The sequence below is a fragment of the Drosophila erecta genome, unplaced genomic scaffold (assembly GCF_003286155.1).
Source record: "Drosophila erecta strain 14021-0224.00,06,07 unplaced genomic scaffold, DereRS2 tig00000055-arrow-pilon, whole genome shotgun sequence".
Taxonomy (NCBI): Eukaryota; Metazoa; Arthropoda; class Insecta; order Diptera; family Drosophilidae; genus Drosophila; species Drosophila erecta.
Window position 1 is genome coordinate 14,714,416 of NW_020825200.1, and position 14,793 is coordinate 14,729,208.

General features: G+C 45.7%; 2 protein-coding genes across 5 annotated transcripts in view; one reads left to right on the forward strand and one right to left on the reverse strand.

Moving 5' to 3' along the window:
* The window catches only part of LOC6542041 (maternal protein pumilio), a 55,996-nt gene that overhangs the window by 26,296 nt on the left and 14,907 nt on the right, over positions 1-14,793 (forward strand). For all 4 annotated transcript variants that reach the window (XM_015158986.2, XM_001969840.3, XM_015158987.2 and 1 more), the window contains exons 3-6: positions 5,685-6,417; positions 10,732-11,202; positions 11,473-11,971; positions 12,207-12,917. In XM_015158986.2, coding sequence (XP_015014472.1) covers positions 5,685-6,417; positions 10,732-11,202; positions 11,473-11,971; positions 12,207-12,917 — 2,414 coding nt within the window. The remainder of the gene's footprint in view (positions 1-5,684; positions 6,418-10,731; positions 11,203-11,472; positions 11,972-12,206; positions 12,918-14,793) is intronic.
* LOC6542733 lies at positions 6,633-7,171 on the reverse strand. The gene has a single exon (XM_001969841.3). It carries the CDS (start codon positions 7,096-7,098, stop codon positions 6,703-6,705), a length of 396 nt encoding a protein of 131 aa, XP_001969877.1. The 5' UTR covers positions 7,099-7,171; the 3' UTR covers positions 6,633-6,702.

The following is a 14,793-nucleotide window of genomic DNA, read 5'->3' on the forward strand; positions in this document are numbered from 1 at the left end:
TGACCAATACCAAACTAAAAACCAAAACCAAAACCAAAACCAAAAGCGCAGCAAGGCGAGGCGAACAAGAAGCGGCCAAGGCGAGATAGCGACGACGACTCAGGAGAAGAAGATGAAGAAACCTGTGCTAATTATTATTTAGAGCTGGCCTGGCAGCAATCTGCACCAATTTAACCAAATAAGGCGCTTTTAGCGGCCAAATGCATTGCGCCGCCTGCATTGCATGCAACCATGTGGATGGGGGTTTTGGGTTCCGATCGGATTGGATCGGATGGTATGGTACGGTGTGGTTTGCTTTCGTTTGGCCAGTGTGATATGGCAGAGGTGGAGAAATCTCTAGCTAAAAGTTGAAAGGCCTCCTCCGATGGCCTCACTGTGCAATCGAGTGCACAGATGTGTGGTGCCTGTGTGTGTGTGTGTGTGTGTATGCTAAGGTGCACCTGTTTTACAGGAATTCAGAACCAGCGTCGTTGTCGATAATAAACTTTAATGCTAATAGTGGTTGTACATCATCTGCAATGGACCAAAAAACGACAAGGTGGGGTCTAGTGGTGCCACCGTGACACGATGGAAATATGGGTGTATAACTATTTTAAGCCGCTTTACTCGAAGCGTCTGTCCACTTGGTTTTACCCATTGCACTTCTTGGTGGCTTATGCTTTACATTTAAAAGGTTAACCGGATTAGTGAAATTTCCAAAGACTTCTATGTTATTTCAAGAATCCATATTGCATTTAGCTAGTTATGGCCGTTTGAGGACTATTCAGTTCAATCCTTTTAAGGCGGTCGATTATTTCAAAATGAGACTATGAAATTCCGGGTACTCCACCATATATGGGGATATAGACCGTGAGTCACGCATTTATCTCTTCTTCAGAGCTAGGCCTTCCGCTCGGTACGATAGGTCTGACACTTGTCTGTAGTCGAGCGTGTTGAGAGGTTGGGTAAAATCAAATTCCATTAAAGCAATTATGCAGTCCGAAGACTTGGCCCAGGCACCAGCTTACCTCAATGAGAATCGCAAAGAGAGGCGCGTCTTACACTCGCACACACACGATTGCACACACACTCGCCCAGAAACATGGAACGGGTACCAGTTTGTCCAGTTCAAATGGCAGAGGTGTTAATAATTTATGAAATTTTTCCCTCGGTTCTTGACCACTTTTTTCGTACTATTTTCTCGCTTTGACTGTCCGTTATGGAGTCGCAGAATGTTGGAAGAAAATCATTTGCCATTTCCGTCTTGCGCCGCGCTCTGATTTGATTTGAAATTTCAATTTGGCGTGGACCTGTGGGGAACACTGTGTTATGAACCGTTAGAGCGCTTTATTTTTTTCTTTTTTTGCGGTTGTCCAATGGCTTCAGTTGGCGTCCGTTCCAGTTCGCTATCTGTGTATTTTATTATTGGATTTTCCTTAAGCCAATCCTAGGCCTGTCATTTGGCGATATGGCGCTGACTGGCTAATCAATTAAAAGCGGCAAGTTGGGAAAAGATATACAAGAACTTTTGAAATCCTTACAAGTAGGGATTTCGTAGATATATGAACGTTCATACTGACACCACTTAAAAGGCCATTAAACCTTGGGAAATTTCGCTATCTGAACAAATTTGGACGCTTTGTTCTCATTTGTATTCCGGTTAATTTCCACACGCTATTGTTTTCGTAAATTGCAATTCCCCTGAGATTGCTATCCTATAAAGATAAGGGATTCGTCCAACAGATATGACAAATCAGAATAGTATACGATAGGCAGCAAAACTGAGTACATTTCGGGGCAAGCCCGGCAAACAGTTGGATGGAAGATCTCTAATGAACTTTGAATTACTTTCACCCAGTGCGGCAAACAACAATTGAAATAGAGCTTCAGAATGCCGTACAAAAGGCCAGGCCAAATATTATCATTGAAACGTGCCCCACAATCTTTAACACCTTTTGATGATCTAATAAATGCGACATGATTTTCGAAAACCACAAAAAACGACCCAAAGAATTGAGAACGACCAAAAACGAGAGCAAAGGGGGAAAACACACGCTGACGAAAACATCGTGAACCATGAGAAGGCCATATACGAGTACTAAACCCCCTATATAGGAATACATACATCATCATCATGGCGATGATCATTACGAACATACATATATAGTTCAACTGGCACTTGGACAAACAAGGCGATAAGACCCCGCGACCAGAGCACAACACTTGAGATACAAGAAATCACGTAAAAAGGAAACTGAAACTGACTGAACTCGAGCTGAAACTGAGGCAGAGTAGAGCGATGCAGATACAGATACTGATAGGCCACCATAAATGTTTATCTATAACAAAAGTGACACAAAAAGAGCGAATAGAAACTGTCGCGTTGGAACACTAAGGTTACCACTAATCGCTACTAGCCATGGTCTCTATAAGTATGTGCAGCTAGTTACCAATACAAGTGCTTTGTTAATTTTCCAGAGCTATAACGTCACCAAGATTGGGAAAGTCTTGGAAGATAAGCTGACCAATTGTGTTGTATTTGTTTTAGTTTTCTAAGTTGCATTTTGTAATTTTGTTTTATGAACTATTTAATCCTATTCACATGCGACTTAGTTATGACGAACACAACCTAAGGGACGAACACTTCTGGTCTCTAACACAGTAAAGCTCGCAATCTACGTTCGCCAGATAATGCAGATACAGGGGTTATAAAGAGCCAGTCATTGAAGAGGCCAAATCGAAGCGAATCGAACTCGACACGAATTCGGTTCAGGGCCTTGTGTCGTAGATAGGCCGAATCGCAACCAAATCCCGCCGCCCTGATACGACAACCCGAACCACACGTCCAGAAAGACCCTATTTATCAGCGTACTTCAGTATTACCTTCTTGACTTACTGATACTCGTGTACACTCGTATATTCGGTTTATTTGCTCTTCTTACGGCACAAGTCGGGAACAAAGGTTGAACCCTATGGCGATAACAACAGAGCAGCAGCAGAGTTTGCATAAAGGGCAAAGGGGGGCAGTCAGCTGGCGCGTATTTGGTTTTCAAATGAGGTCAAAAGAAACAATCAAATTCGGCTGATAAGCCGCAAGCCCCAATTGGATCCTCCACGCTGACACTCGGGCATGAAATCAGCCATCGACAGCGATTGCTTGCGTCAGAGGTTAGGGTTTTTGATTTCCTTTTATTTGGATTTTTGGGAACATTTTCTCAAGGTCTAGACGGACGAACATGTGACCCTTCAGCGGCAGCTGTCTGGGTCAGAAATCAATTGCAAATTGCCGTAGTTACTTCAGTAACTAGCAGTACACTCGCACTTCTATTTGGCACATGAAAAATGGTCACATGACGGGTCGGCAGCTGTGTTTGCCAGCACTTCGTGTACGTACTGGTATCGCACCCAATGGCAATGAACTTTACCGCTGCCAGAACTCGAACCCAAGTCCAAATCCAATCGCTGTGCACCCGCGCTCCGCCACTTTCTATGGTGCGAACGTGCTCGGTCCTAAGCTTCGATGTCGGCACCGCCTATTAGTACTATTGACACTTGTCGACCCAACGGCGAACCGAAATGCGGCCTGTCACCGTGCGGATCGCTCAGATACAGATACTCAGGTATGGGCACGGTGGGGAGGCAACATAACGTCCACGTCCAAGTGGAAAAAGTCAACAGTGTCGCGCATGGCACATGTTGGGTCGAGGTTTCTGCCCACCTCGCCCCCTTCCTCGCACTGCCCTATCGGGTACGCCTTCCTCCATCATCGCAGTCATGATGATCTTCACCATTCGACATTCGGCACTTAGCACCATTGGCACCAAGCGATGCCAATCAGGGGTCTATGGGGAGCACGCTGACCGAACGAATGGAACGGGCAATCGTTCGAGCGCACAGTGGTACGAAAGTAGCCCAGAAAGTGCCAGAAAAGTAATTCATAATAAATAATTTCACAGATGAGTGAAAAGTACCATAAATTAACATTTTATTAACAGTTTATTTACTCGTTTTTTAATATACTATCTATTTCATATTTTTTGTTTTAAATACGTAACATTTCTTCTATTATATATCAAGTTGGGAATTTTTAAAATCGCAAAACAAAAAAACATACCTAATCAAACACGCTCGTCTTCCACTTTCCAAACATTTGTGGACGTTGACTTTTGTATTTTCTATTCTGGCGCTATATACCCGCAACTTAATTTCCATGCTAACCAATTATAAACCTAATTTTATGATAACGCACAGGCAAATTATTAAACGGCAGATATATACGCACATTACGAACTCCAAAATGAGGGGTGAAATTTGATATGGAGGCAATCGGCAGGGGAGCTTTCGGTGTGTTGACCAAAACCAATGCAATTCCGAGCCACGATTCTGGTTCTGTTTGGACTCGGATTCCGATTGTGGGGATCGTAACGAGTTTAAAACTACAAATTGTTGTTAATTTCGCTTGTAAATATTTCATTTAATTATTTATGTTGTGTGCTTTCGGCTCCCAAACATGCGACCGAATGGATCTGGCTCCAAGTCAGGGCTTATGACTTGGTGTATAGGGTAGGGTCTGGGACTGGGACTGGTGTGGCTTCCATCAATTTACACCTACGGGCAGGGAACCGATAGCTTCTCCACCTGGTCCGGCGAACAGGTAAAGGTCAATGCTTGTGCACGCATTGATACACGTATTTGCTTTTTAATTTTTTCCAGTTAACTCACAATTAAATTATTTATGTGCGAAGCAAAGTAAATAATCAACTGTTGCGGATCCAAAAATTGAAAATAAATACCTGGGTAAATACACAATTTATTTGCTTTGCCCCTACGGGGAACTTAAAAAATGTGTATTTTCTTTGGATAAATTTATTAACAATTGTTCCTTTATGATGGCACCCTTTATATTGGAAAATACCGTTTGTTCTTTTTATAAATGAAATGCAAACAATTCACTCTAAGAACTAATCGAGCAATATGTAGATACATCACAATATTCTGCCTATCAATGAAATATGACTTTGATGAATACTCCTCCCATTTCGCCCCTGATGAAGCATAGTTATCTCCAACTGGAATTTCTACAAATGTTGCTGACACCTAGCTTCCCCATTTGGCTGGGCTTTTGTTGCGACTGGGCTGTTTGTTTAATGATTGCCTTTTCCGGGCCCTGTAACTGTTCGAATCGCACTGTGTTGTACTGTACGCGGCACTGAGGTGCACTCGCGCCCCTGGCTCACCCCGATAATTAGCTTAGGGGTTCAACGATGCAGGTCAATGGTTTTGTTAACATATTATAAGTTATTTTAACCTTTGGCCGATTTGCATGCGACGCAGGGCTCGATCTTTTTACACCACAATGTATTTGGCTCAGTCTATGGGTGCGTGGCATTGCGAGTGTATTATTGTATTGTATTGTACTGGTTTCCGTGCACGGCGACAAATTGGTTATTCCTTTTAAAATTAACGCTCAGAACAAAATACATTTATTTACAGTTTTCGGTAGGTAAGTTTTGAGCTTATCTATATATTTATATATTTCTATATATTTATTTAAACGAATAGTAGTGGAATAGTATAGAACCAATCTGTAAGAAATATTGCCTGGTTAGTTTTAGTAATTACCACTTTGCAAGTTTCAATAGCAATCTAGCTATTACCTATATTTGTAGCTGGCAAATAACTCACCCAGCAATTTCTCACTTCAGGTAACGCACCCACCGACATACTGCAGCAGAAGCCAGCCAAGGCCACCACCGCCATTGTGGGCGGTCGCAGCGCAGCCCAACCGGCGACCCACGACGACCAGGAAGCGGCGACGACCGCTTCCACAGCCACCAAGCGGAAGCATCTCGAGCGGTTGGCCAGCGATCTGCGGCAGCTGGGCAAGAAGGGCAGGAGGAGTCGCTCGATTAGTCCCTGTAGTAGATATCCCACCGTTGCGGAAACGGCCAAAATGCTTAGCGAGCGATCGCTGCTGCTCAGCGGATATGGAGCCATCGAGAGCAGCGCCAAGAAGCTGAGCGAAGCGGCGACCGGGGGTGCGGGTGGCAGTGGTGCGGTCGGTCAGGCTGCCACGCCCAATACCAGCCAACTAGGTGCACCCGCCTCCTCAGCATCCTCCTCCTCCGCTGGCAGCACTTGCACCACCAATGCGAACACGACATCGGTGGCGGCTGCCTATGCTGCTTTCTATTTGGAGAAGGTCAAGCACGAGAAGATGGACAATCACAAGGACGCACCGATGGTCACCATACACAATAACAACAACAACACCATCAACATCAACAACAACAACAACAGCAGCAGTAGCAGCAGCAGTATCAACAACCATCAATCGAGTCAACCAAGTCTGGGCCACAGCGTCAAAAGGGAGCGGCTCAGTCCAGGGAGCAACTGCAGCAGCCACAACGGCGAACTCACCGTCAGCTCATTTGCCAGGTGAGTGGAAGTTTGGGGTTTGGGAGCCACAACTAGGGGGTACTCCAGACTGGGCTTATTGAATCATTGATTTATTGCATCACTGGTTCGTGATATAGCCGTGACCCATGTGATTAGTTTGAAGTGATTCATTAGGGCAGCTCCAGCTATCCGGCAACAAATTGGTTTGTGCACTCATAGTTATACACTCATAGTTATAGCAACTGCTAGTCGGCTTGATTGTTTTGCATTGTAATTAAGCTAGTGTAACAATTATAAGACTTAACAAATTCGATCCGCTACTCTCTATTTGGGCTTGCAATTCTCCTGACACTTCGCGTGCTTCTCCGCGTGATCTTCCGCATCATCCTCCGTATCCGACATGTCGCATTGCTCGCTGTGAATGATGTGGTTGTAGTGCTCCCGCCGCAGCTCGAGGAACCTCATCCTTCGCCGGAGTCGCTGCTCCGGAGTTTCGTCGGTCACGATGAAGGTATCGTTACTGGGCAAGGAAATGACAACTGAGGGGCCATTGGAAATGTCAGGTCGGGGAGTGTTGATTGGTCGCAGAATCGAGGGGGATTCAGTGATTGTAGCGTTGGAAGTGGAATTCTGATCTCTGATTTCGAATTGAGTGAAATCGTCGTCACTGGAATCATCATCCAACGGGTCGGGCTCCTCCTGTTTGGCCTTTTCAGACATATTCTGGGGACTTACATTGAAAGTTAATTGCTAATAAATCACATACATTTCAGAGCCATGTTGATTTGGAAAAGTAAAGAGTACAGAGAGATGGCTTTTCACATTGAAAGTCGCCGCTGTTTTGGACTATTTATCAAGCGAATTCGACGCCTGTCGACGCCTGACAAATTAATTAACATTTTAATAAATTAATACCTCGAAAAGAAACCAAACCGATGCGGCTTCCGTTCGCAGCCAATGGTAAATTAATCAAAACCGCGTAACAAAAAAGCAGCCAACACGAATGTTGTCTACACAAGAGCACGCTTTAGCTGTCAAAAAGAGGCAATAACAAAGAACACGCCAAGAAAAGGAAGGAAAAACAACCTGAAAAACTTGTATGTAAAAACAAATAAGACAAAAAAATTAATAAGGCCCCGACGGCGACTAAATGTGATTTGACAAACGAAATCAACAGCAATTAATACGCGCAACTAAATTAATGGCGTTAAAGATTATATATTAACTTATCTTCGGAGCGCAAAAAAAAAAAAAAAAAGAAATAACGAAATACCTTAAGAAGCCTTAGGCCTCAGCACACAGATACAAAGATACATAGATACTAGTTGGGCTGTACGATTTGGGGATAGACTGACTATTTTAATATTAATGAGACATGCTAGGTGTGGATGTTGAGTGGCGCGACCACGACCATAGATTCGGATTAACCATACTTTAGGCCGTGGGCTAACTCATTCCACTCGGGGTGGTCGTCCGAAGACAGATTCGATAAGCCGCATCGTTTTCATAATTTATAATTGTTTATACACAAATTAGAGTGGCTTATTAAGTCACCCTTAATACGATATGACAAATGAATGTTTTAGGGCCGGGCGAAGAACTTGTTTGAAGTCTGTGTCTATATCACAAATACATTAGACTTTTGAAGAACTTTGAATGTAAATTCGATGCGAATTCGCACCTGTCGAACGCAACTGATTAAATGTATCCCCTGTCGAAACTCGGAATGTTATATAAATATAGTTATTGACATAACTTGATTTCGCTAGCTGCCCATTGACAAAAATACGATGTCTATCTGCGCCACTCAGTTTGTAATTTGACCTTTTCATTTTTTTTTCTCATTTATAACATTATTTGCATATTTAATACACGGTCTAAGAAGTGTTGGAAGTTATAGAAGATTTTGTTTGACTTTTTTCCTAGGCTTGGTCAAATGGTTTTTTAAGTTCCTTTGTTTCTATTTTGTATACGGAACTTCACGTCAACTTTGCTAATACTCTTTGGACATATGCGATTAAACAGATGCATACAGTGCGTTTCACAGCAATATATGTTTTTTCTGAATATGCAACTGATTACATTTTAAAACATTATTATTAATAAGAGTTCGATGTTAGGGTAGAAATACCAGGTCGGTCTAGTATGTGTCGATGAATTTCTTTGTTGCTAATGCTGTTGTGCGTTTCGAACCGCACCGTATTCACATACATTTATTTATATTAGGGACTTTTTGGGTCTTGTGTAGGCGTAACAATAGACACCATTTGCATACCGAGGCGGTCACATGTTGCCGCTTGTATAATAAAAACCAATTAGGCATGCCACCGATCTAAAGATCTTAGACAACCAGAGCACCCAAACCGTTAGACACACATCGAGATTGGGTGAATTGGGAACTGGGAGGGCGATCGTGGCAGTAGCCAACATAATCGCCACCATAAACCATTTTTGCAATGCTTTTTTTTTTGGTTGATCTGGTTGGCTGTTCAAACAATTGCCGAGAACAAGCAACAAAACACAACTAAGTAGCTGCTACCAATCGCCAAAGCAATTTGCAATAATCAACATTTTTAACAAAACCGAAAAAAAATTACTAAAAAAGATACAACTGAAAAAAATGAGACAAAAAAGAGCAAAAAACAAAGTTGTAAGCAGCAAGAGGCAACAACGAACCGGCAAACGAACAAAATAACAGCAAAAAAATCGACAACCAACAGATCACGATAAATCAATGGCAACAACAACAGCGCAGGGAGCCAGCTGAGTGGGCAGGGGGCACCAATGGGGGCGGGGTGTGGCAGGGGCAGGGGTAGGAGGAGGAGGAGCGGTACGGGGAGGCAAGCTAGGCGGCAAGCTGCTATATATAAATTTGGTGCCGCAGCCTCCGAAAGAGCGACACGACATGACCAACGACCAGCGACGACGACGACGTGCAGCACGAGTTACTCCAAAGCCGGGCCATGCCCCAACCACCTAGCCATGTGGCATGCAACCAGTGGTGGCCAGACTTTGTGGGTTGGCCAAAATAAAGCTGGAAAATAGGAATCACTTATCCTTATATCCTTATATTTTTTTAAATCTATTATATAGATCAACAGAAAGTACTTCAATAATTACACAAGGATGTGAAATGATGTTGGTACTATTATATTTCATATACATATTATTTGAATTAACAGTTAACTGTTAAAAAGCGCAACTGCCACCTCTGGCGGCATGCAGCACAACGCTTTCGACGAGCTGAAATAGAAGCAGGCACTTGCAGCTGCCACTGGCTGCGGCATGGTTCGGTTTAGGAGGTGACCGCTGCCGCCACTGCGGATCTGGCCAGAAATCTATGCTGATTATTTTCTTTTCGGCCAACATTCAGTTGGCTTGGCTCGTGTTGCAGAGCTCGAAGAATGGCTAATGGGTGGCTATTGGAGCGGGGCAAGGTGGAGCATTCGCTTGCGCCTTGCTGGTGGCATGGTAGTTGCATATGAGTTATGGCCATGCCAGCCAGATTGTAGTCCACAAATGCTCAACATTGGTTAACATAAAATGTTTCGTTTCGATCCGAGAGCATCTGAAATGAAATTGTTTGGGAAATGTTCCGTGATCGTCCTAACAAGATTGAAGGTTACTAAGAGCCTTATGGGTGGATAGCCAGGAAAACGCTTGTAACGAAGCTACATTGTAGTGGAAATAATAGTTTATTTCTTTAGTTGTGTGATCACAATGTATATTTTATCCAAGGATTTTACTCAAAATACTTATACTCTAAAGGTAAATTCTTTTCATTGGAGTCTACATAGTGCTCTGCTTATCCAACTATATACCAGATTAAATTAAAACTATGTGTGAACTCTCCCAGGCTTCTCATCTGGATACCAGTTGTTGGCCTCCTTCCGCCAGGGAACTCCTTGCAAAACAGTTCCCATGTCAAATCGCATTTGTAATCGCATTATGGCCAGAGTCTTGCCACTTCTCCACAGAATTAAACTAAATATCAAACTTCCACAAGACGTAAATAGTCGTCGCAGCTGCCTGAGTTTCTTGGTTGCTTTTTTTACAGAAGAGCAGAGAAGCCAGTCATTAACATGTGAAATAGCCAAGAGAACTTGGCTCAGAAGCTGTGCGGAATGACAAATAATCCAATTGTATGCGACACCTTTTCTGTCGTCGAATGAGAACTCGAGATAATTAAATATAAATGCAAATTTACGAGAAATCATGGGGTTAGCGTATAGTAAATATATCAAGCTGATGTCACATTCTCCCACTTATGCAAAACCTGCTAAATGTTCACTTTTACATAACTAATCCGGATGATTTTTGGCATTTTTCTCTGCCCTGTTTCGATTCCAACAGATCTCGCAGCGCCACGCCCTCGTCGTCATCGTATCGTGGTGCCGGCGGTGGTGCTGGTGGTGGCGTCTCACCCAGCCACCAGCAGCAGCAACAACACTCCCAGCAGCAACAGCAACAACGCCTTAGTCCGCCCAGTGGCCCATCGATGGCAACAGCTACAGCAACCACATCATCATCATCATCATCGGCATCTGCATCTGCATCTGCATCGGCATCAGCATCAGCAAGTGCAGCCACACACATGCCGCTGCACAATTTGTCAACGAATTTGCTAAATAGCATTCAGCAGGCTGCCAGTCAGCAGCAGCTGCGCAGCAGCAACAGCAACAGCAGCAGCAACATCAGCGGCAGCAGCAACACCTCCAAATCGGATGGTGGTGCCGCCTCAAGTGCCGCGGATTTCTCCACCCGCAACTATTCGGACATTATGCGCTGCCTGGCGGCCAGGTACAACAATGCCAATCCCAATGAGTAAGTTCTGAAATAACTCTATATTCCCACCGAGAAAAAAGTGCGAATATAGTGGGAAGTTAATCACAAGTTAAGATCAATACGATATGATAAACCATTATTAGAAGATCAAATGAAATATGTCTGCAGAGATGCTTATTTTAGGGCTCAAACCACTGCGACATTCGCATTTAAAGTCCTATTTTACTATTTCAAATTATACCCTGTATATTTAAATTACGAAAATCGTGAATTTTTGATAAGTTTCTACTGCATTTTCTCTCCGTGCAGCAATAATGCAACTCGACGCAATTCCTACTACGACGGCAGCGCTTCTGCGACAACAGCCACAGGAGGAGCAGGCGGTGTAGGCGGCGGATCAGGAGGAGCAAACTGTGCCCCAAGCACCGCCCTCAAGTCGGCCAGCAGCTCCGGCGGCATCACTACGTCCACTGCCAAGAAGCTCTCTCCATCGGCCGCCTCGGCGGCGAACAGTGCTGCCGTCAGTCTGCCCAAGGAGGCCAAAGTGAGTGTGTCTGGTGGAGCAGGTGTGGGTGGTGCAGCAGGCACTGGTGGTGGCGGCGGCGGCGGCGGCGGCGGCGGCTCGTCCCTGTCGCAACTGGCTCCACCAGCCACCGCTCCGTCGCCCACGGAGGAGGCCAAGAGCCAAATGGCCGCCGTGGTGGCAGCAGCGAGTGTTTCGCCGTTTATGACCAACTTTCTGCCCTTCTCGTCCGGCATTTTCCCGCCGCTGATAGACATGAGCAGCACCCAGGCACTGCTGACACTGGTGAGTATCACTACCGAGTAGTTCCATTGGAGACCAACCAAGAGTGATACCAAATAATGGGATATGCATTTTGCCACCAGTAGCTAGTACCACTATATTAACGGCAAAGTAAGAAATACTACTGTACACCCACATTGAATGGCACACCAAGCTTGGTTGATCCCAGTAATTATTTTCTATTTTACCCAAACCCTTCTCTTTTTTTGTACCATTTCATCAAACCCGATCTCCTCAGGCGCGTGCTGTGAAAGATGCCGAAATCCAGGAGATTCTGCGCAGCAAACAGCAGCGCTCCGGCTCGAATGCCTCGTCGCCGAGTGCGAGTGCGGCGGGCACGCCACGTTCCAGTTCCACCCTGAATGCCGCACTGCATCAGGCAGCCCAATTTGTTACACCCGCTCTGATCTACTCGGCCCAGCTGCAACAGCAGCAGCAGCAGCAACAGCAGCAACATCAACGGCAGCAGCAGCAGCAATCGCATCACGCTTCGCGGCAGTCTAGTCCACGTTCCACCAATGATTCCTCGACGGTGGCGCCCATCGGTGACGGCGGCGGTGGCTCCTCGATTGCGTCGGCGGCGCCATTGGATTTGAGCTCCCAGCCGCCGGCCGCCAAGCGCTTCAAGGCAGAGCGTCGTGCCAGCTCCACGGCCACCACGGCAACAACAGCCACCACAGGCTCATCCACGTCCACACCATCCCCGCCACCGTTGGAGCAGCACGACGATATCAATTCTGGCAACGCCAACGCGGGTCTAGGCACAGGATCGGGATCGGGAACGGGAGCGGGTGAGAGTTCTGCAGCGGGATCGGTAGCAGGAGCCGGAACAGGAGTTGCCAAGGCCCGCAGACGATGTCAGGCGCAGAGCGAGGAGGTGAACTCCTGGTCGGTGGACGACGTGTGCGGCTTTGTGGGCGGAATTGATATATGCGCCGAATACGTTCAGGTAGGCCAACCAAACCGAACCAAACATGACATTCTCCCTTTTAGCCCATTTGTAGTTGATTAAGCAAGGAGATTCGATGGAGAAAGGAGGCTTTCTGCATCAACTAATTGAGTTTTATGGCCCAGCTGGCGGGGGTAAATAAATCGGATCTTAGAAAGTAAACTAATAAACAATACCTATTACTACTAAAGCACCTATCCAGGAAGTTGTGTAGGTTCGACAGTCTCCTTTTCCATCTTTCTTTGAACATCCTCTAACCCGCTGGTCCTTGTAGATATCTTGGATTCGAATAATCAGTTCCCATCCCAAGCTCCATCGCAGGAATCAAAGCTCTGTGGTTGAAGACCGGAGCTCCTGTCGAAAACCGAACTAATGTCGAACTGGGAAGCTTAACTACATTTTCGGATTTGAACTCACCATGACCGGCATGAACTCTCTGGCGGCCATTAAGATTCAGCCTTTACTTGACTTAAACTCCAGATCCCCAGGCATGAGTTGCGTTGCGTTGGCCAAGTTCGAGAGCAAAATGCTCCACATAGGCAGCTCTTGGCCAGGTGATCTTTACGACCAGTTCCGGCAAGTTGAACGACTTTTGATCGCTCGGTCAGCCTGGCCGGCTTTGCTCTTACTGTTGCTGTTGCTGTTGCTCTGGATCTGGCTTTTCCCCCGGCTTTTGGCGATGGCTTCGACTGGCTTTTGCGGTCGACGATCGGTCAACGTCAGGCATCATTACCAGACCCAGTTCAGGATCTGGCTGCACTCTGCGGCGACTGCACAACGCGTTAATGGAGTGAAAACATGGCCTAGGTTCAGTTGGGTACGGTGCGGTACGCTTCCATCAAGGAGAGCCCACAATTAAGCCGGTCGGGTTGGCAGGAGAACGCGGCTCCAGGTGTTGACACATTTTGATGCATATTAGCTGGCCGAGATGGGGCCTTCAAAGTCGTCTAATTAGCCCGCCGAAAGCGGCTTAGCGTGCATTCAAAGATGAACTAAATCTGCTTAAAATGCAACATATCGGGCCAAACTGATGATGATGGAACCAGTTTGGAGGCCGTCATGTTGACTCCTCCCCGACGCGCGAGCTTGGCGATAGACAAAAAGGCAATTGGCGTAATATTCAATTGAATTTATGGCCACAACGACACTGGTCGCTGGTCGTTGGTAGTTGCAGGTTTGGATGTTTGGCTGGTCTTGGTCTTGGGCTCGGTCTTGGTCGCCTGAACACCTTTTGTGGTGCTAAAGCTGGAGCTGCTGCTGCTGCTGCGGCTGCTGCTGCTGCAGTTGCATGAACTTGTTCCGCCAGGCCAGGCGATAGAAAAGACCAGCCTCGTTTCTGTTACCTTTTTTTTTCTTTCAGACTTTTCAGTCTTTTTTGTCGTCGTTGTCGGTCGTTGAGATATTGTGGAGGTTGTAAATATTTAGTGCAGAGGTTGACTCTCGCAGGCCGTGGAAATCTATATGAAGACATTGAGAACTGGTTCAGTGACATTGTCCGACGACAACAACGTTGTCGCATCATGTTGCAGTCGTACGACGACGGACAGAGTTGCAAGTGTTATTGATATTGCCTCGGTGGAACTCCTCCTTCGAGTGGCAACCCCCCCACTGCCCCTTTTTGTTCTAGGAGCACGCATGGGTGGCTCTTGCGATCCCTGCCGAGGTTTATTATCGCCAGGGTATTCGCCATAAAAATGCAGATGAAGTCATAAGTTGGAGCAAGCCCAACCCAAGCCCAGCTAAGCGATCCTCAGCATTTTCTGGTTCTGGTTTGGCAAACGCAGCAGGATGCGATATTTTCTGCATTTTAAATGTTCAGATTTATGGCTATATTAAAGCACAATAATAATTTCTATGCGTGATCACGAGACACGAC

Bases quoted from the DNA above. Each gene is read 5' to 3' on its own strand.
- LOC6542733 (XM_001969841.3), bottom strand. From the start codon at position 7,098: ATGTCTGAAAAGGCCAAACAGGAGGAGCCCGACCCGTTGGATGATGAT.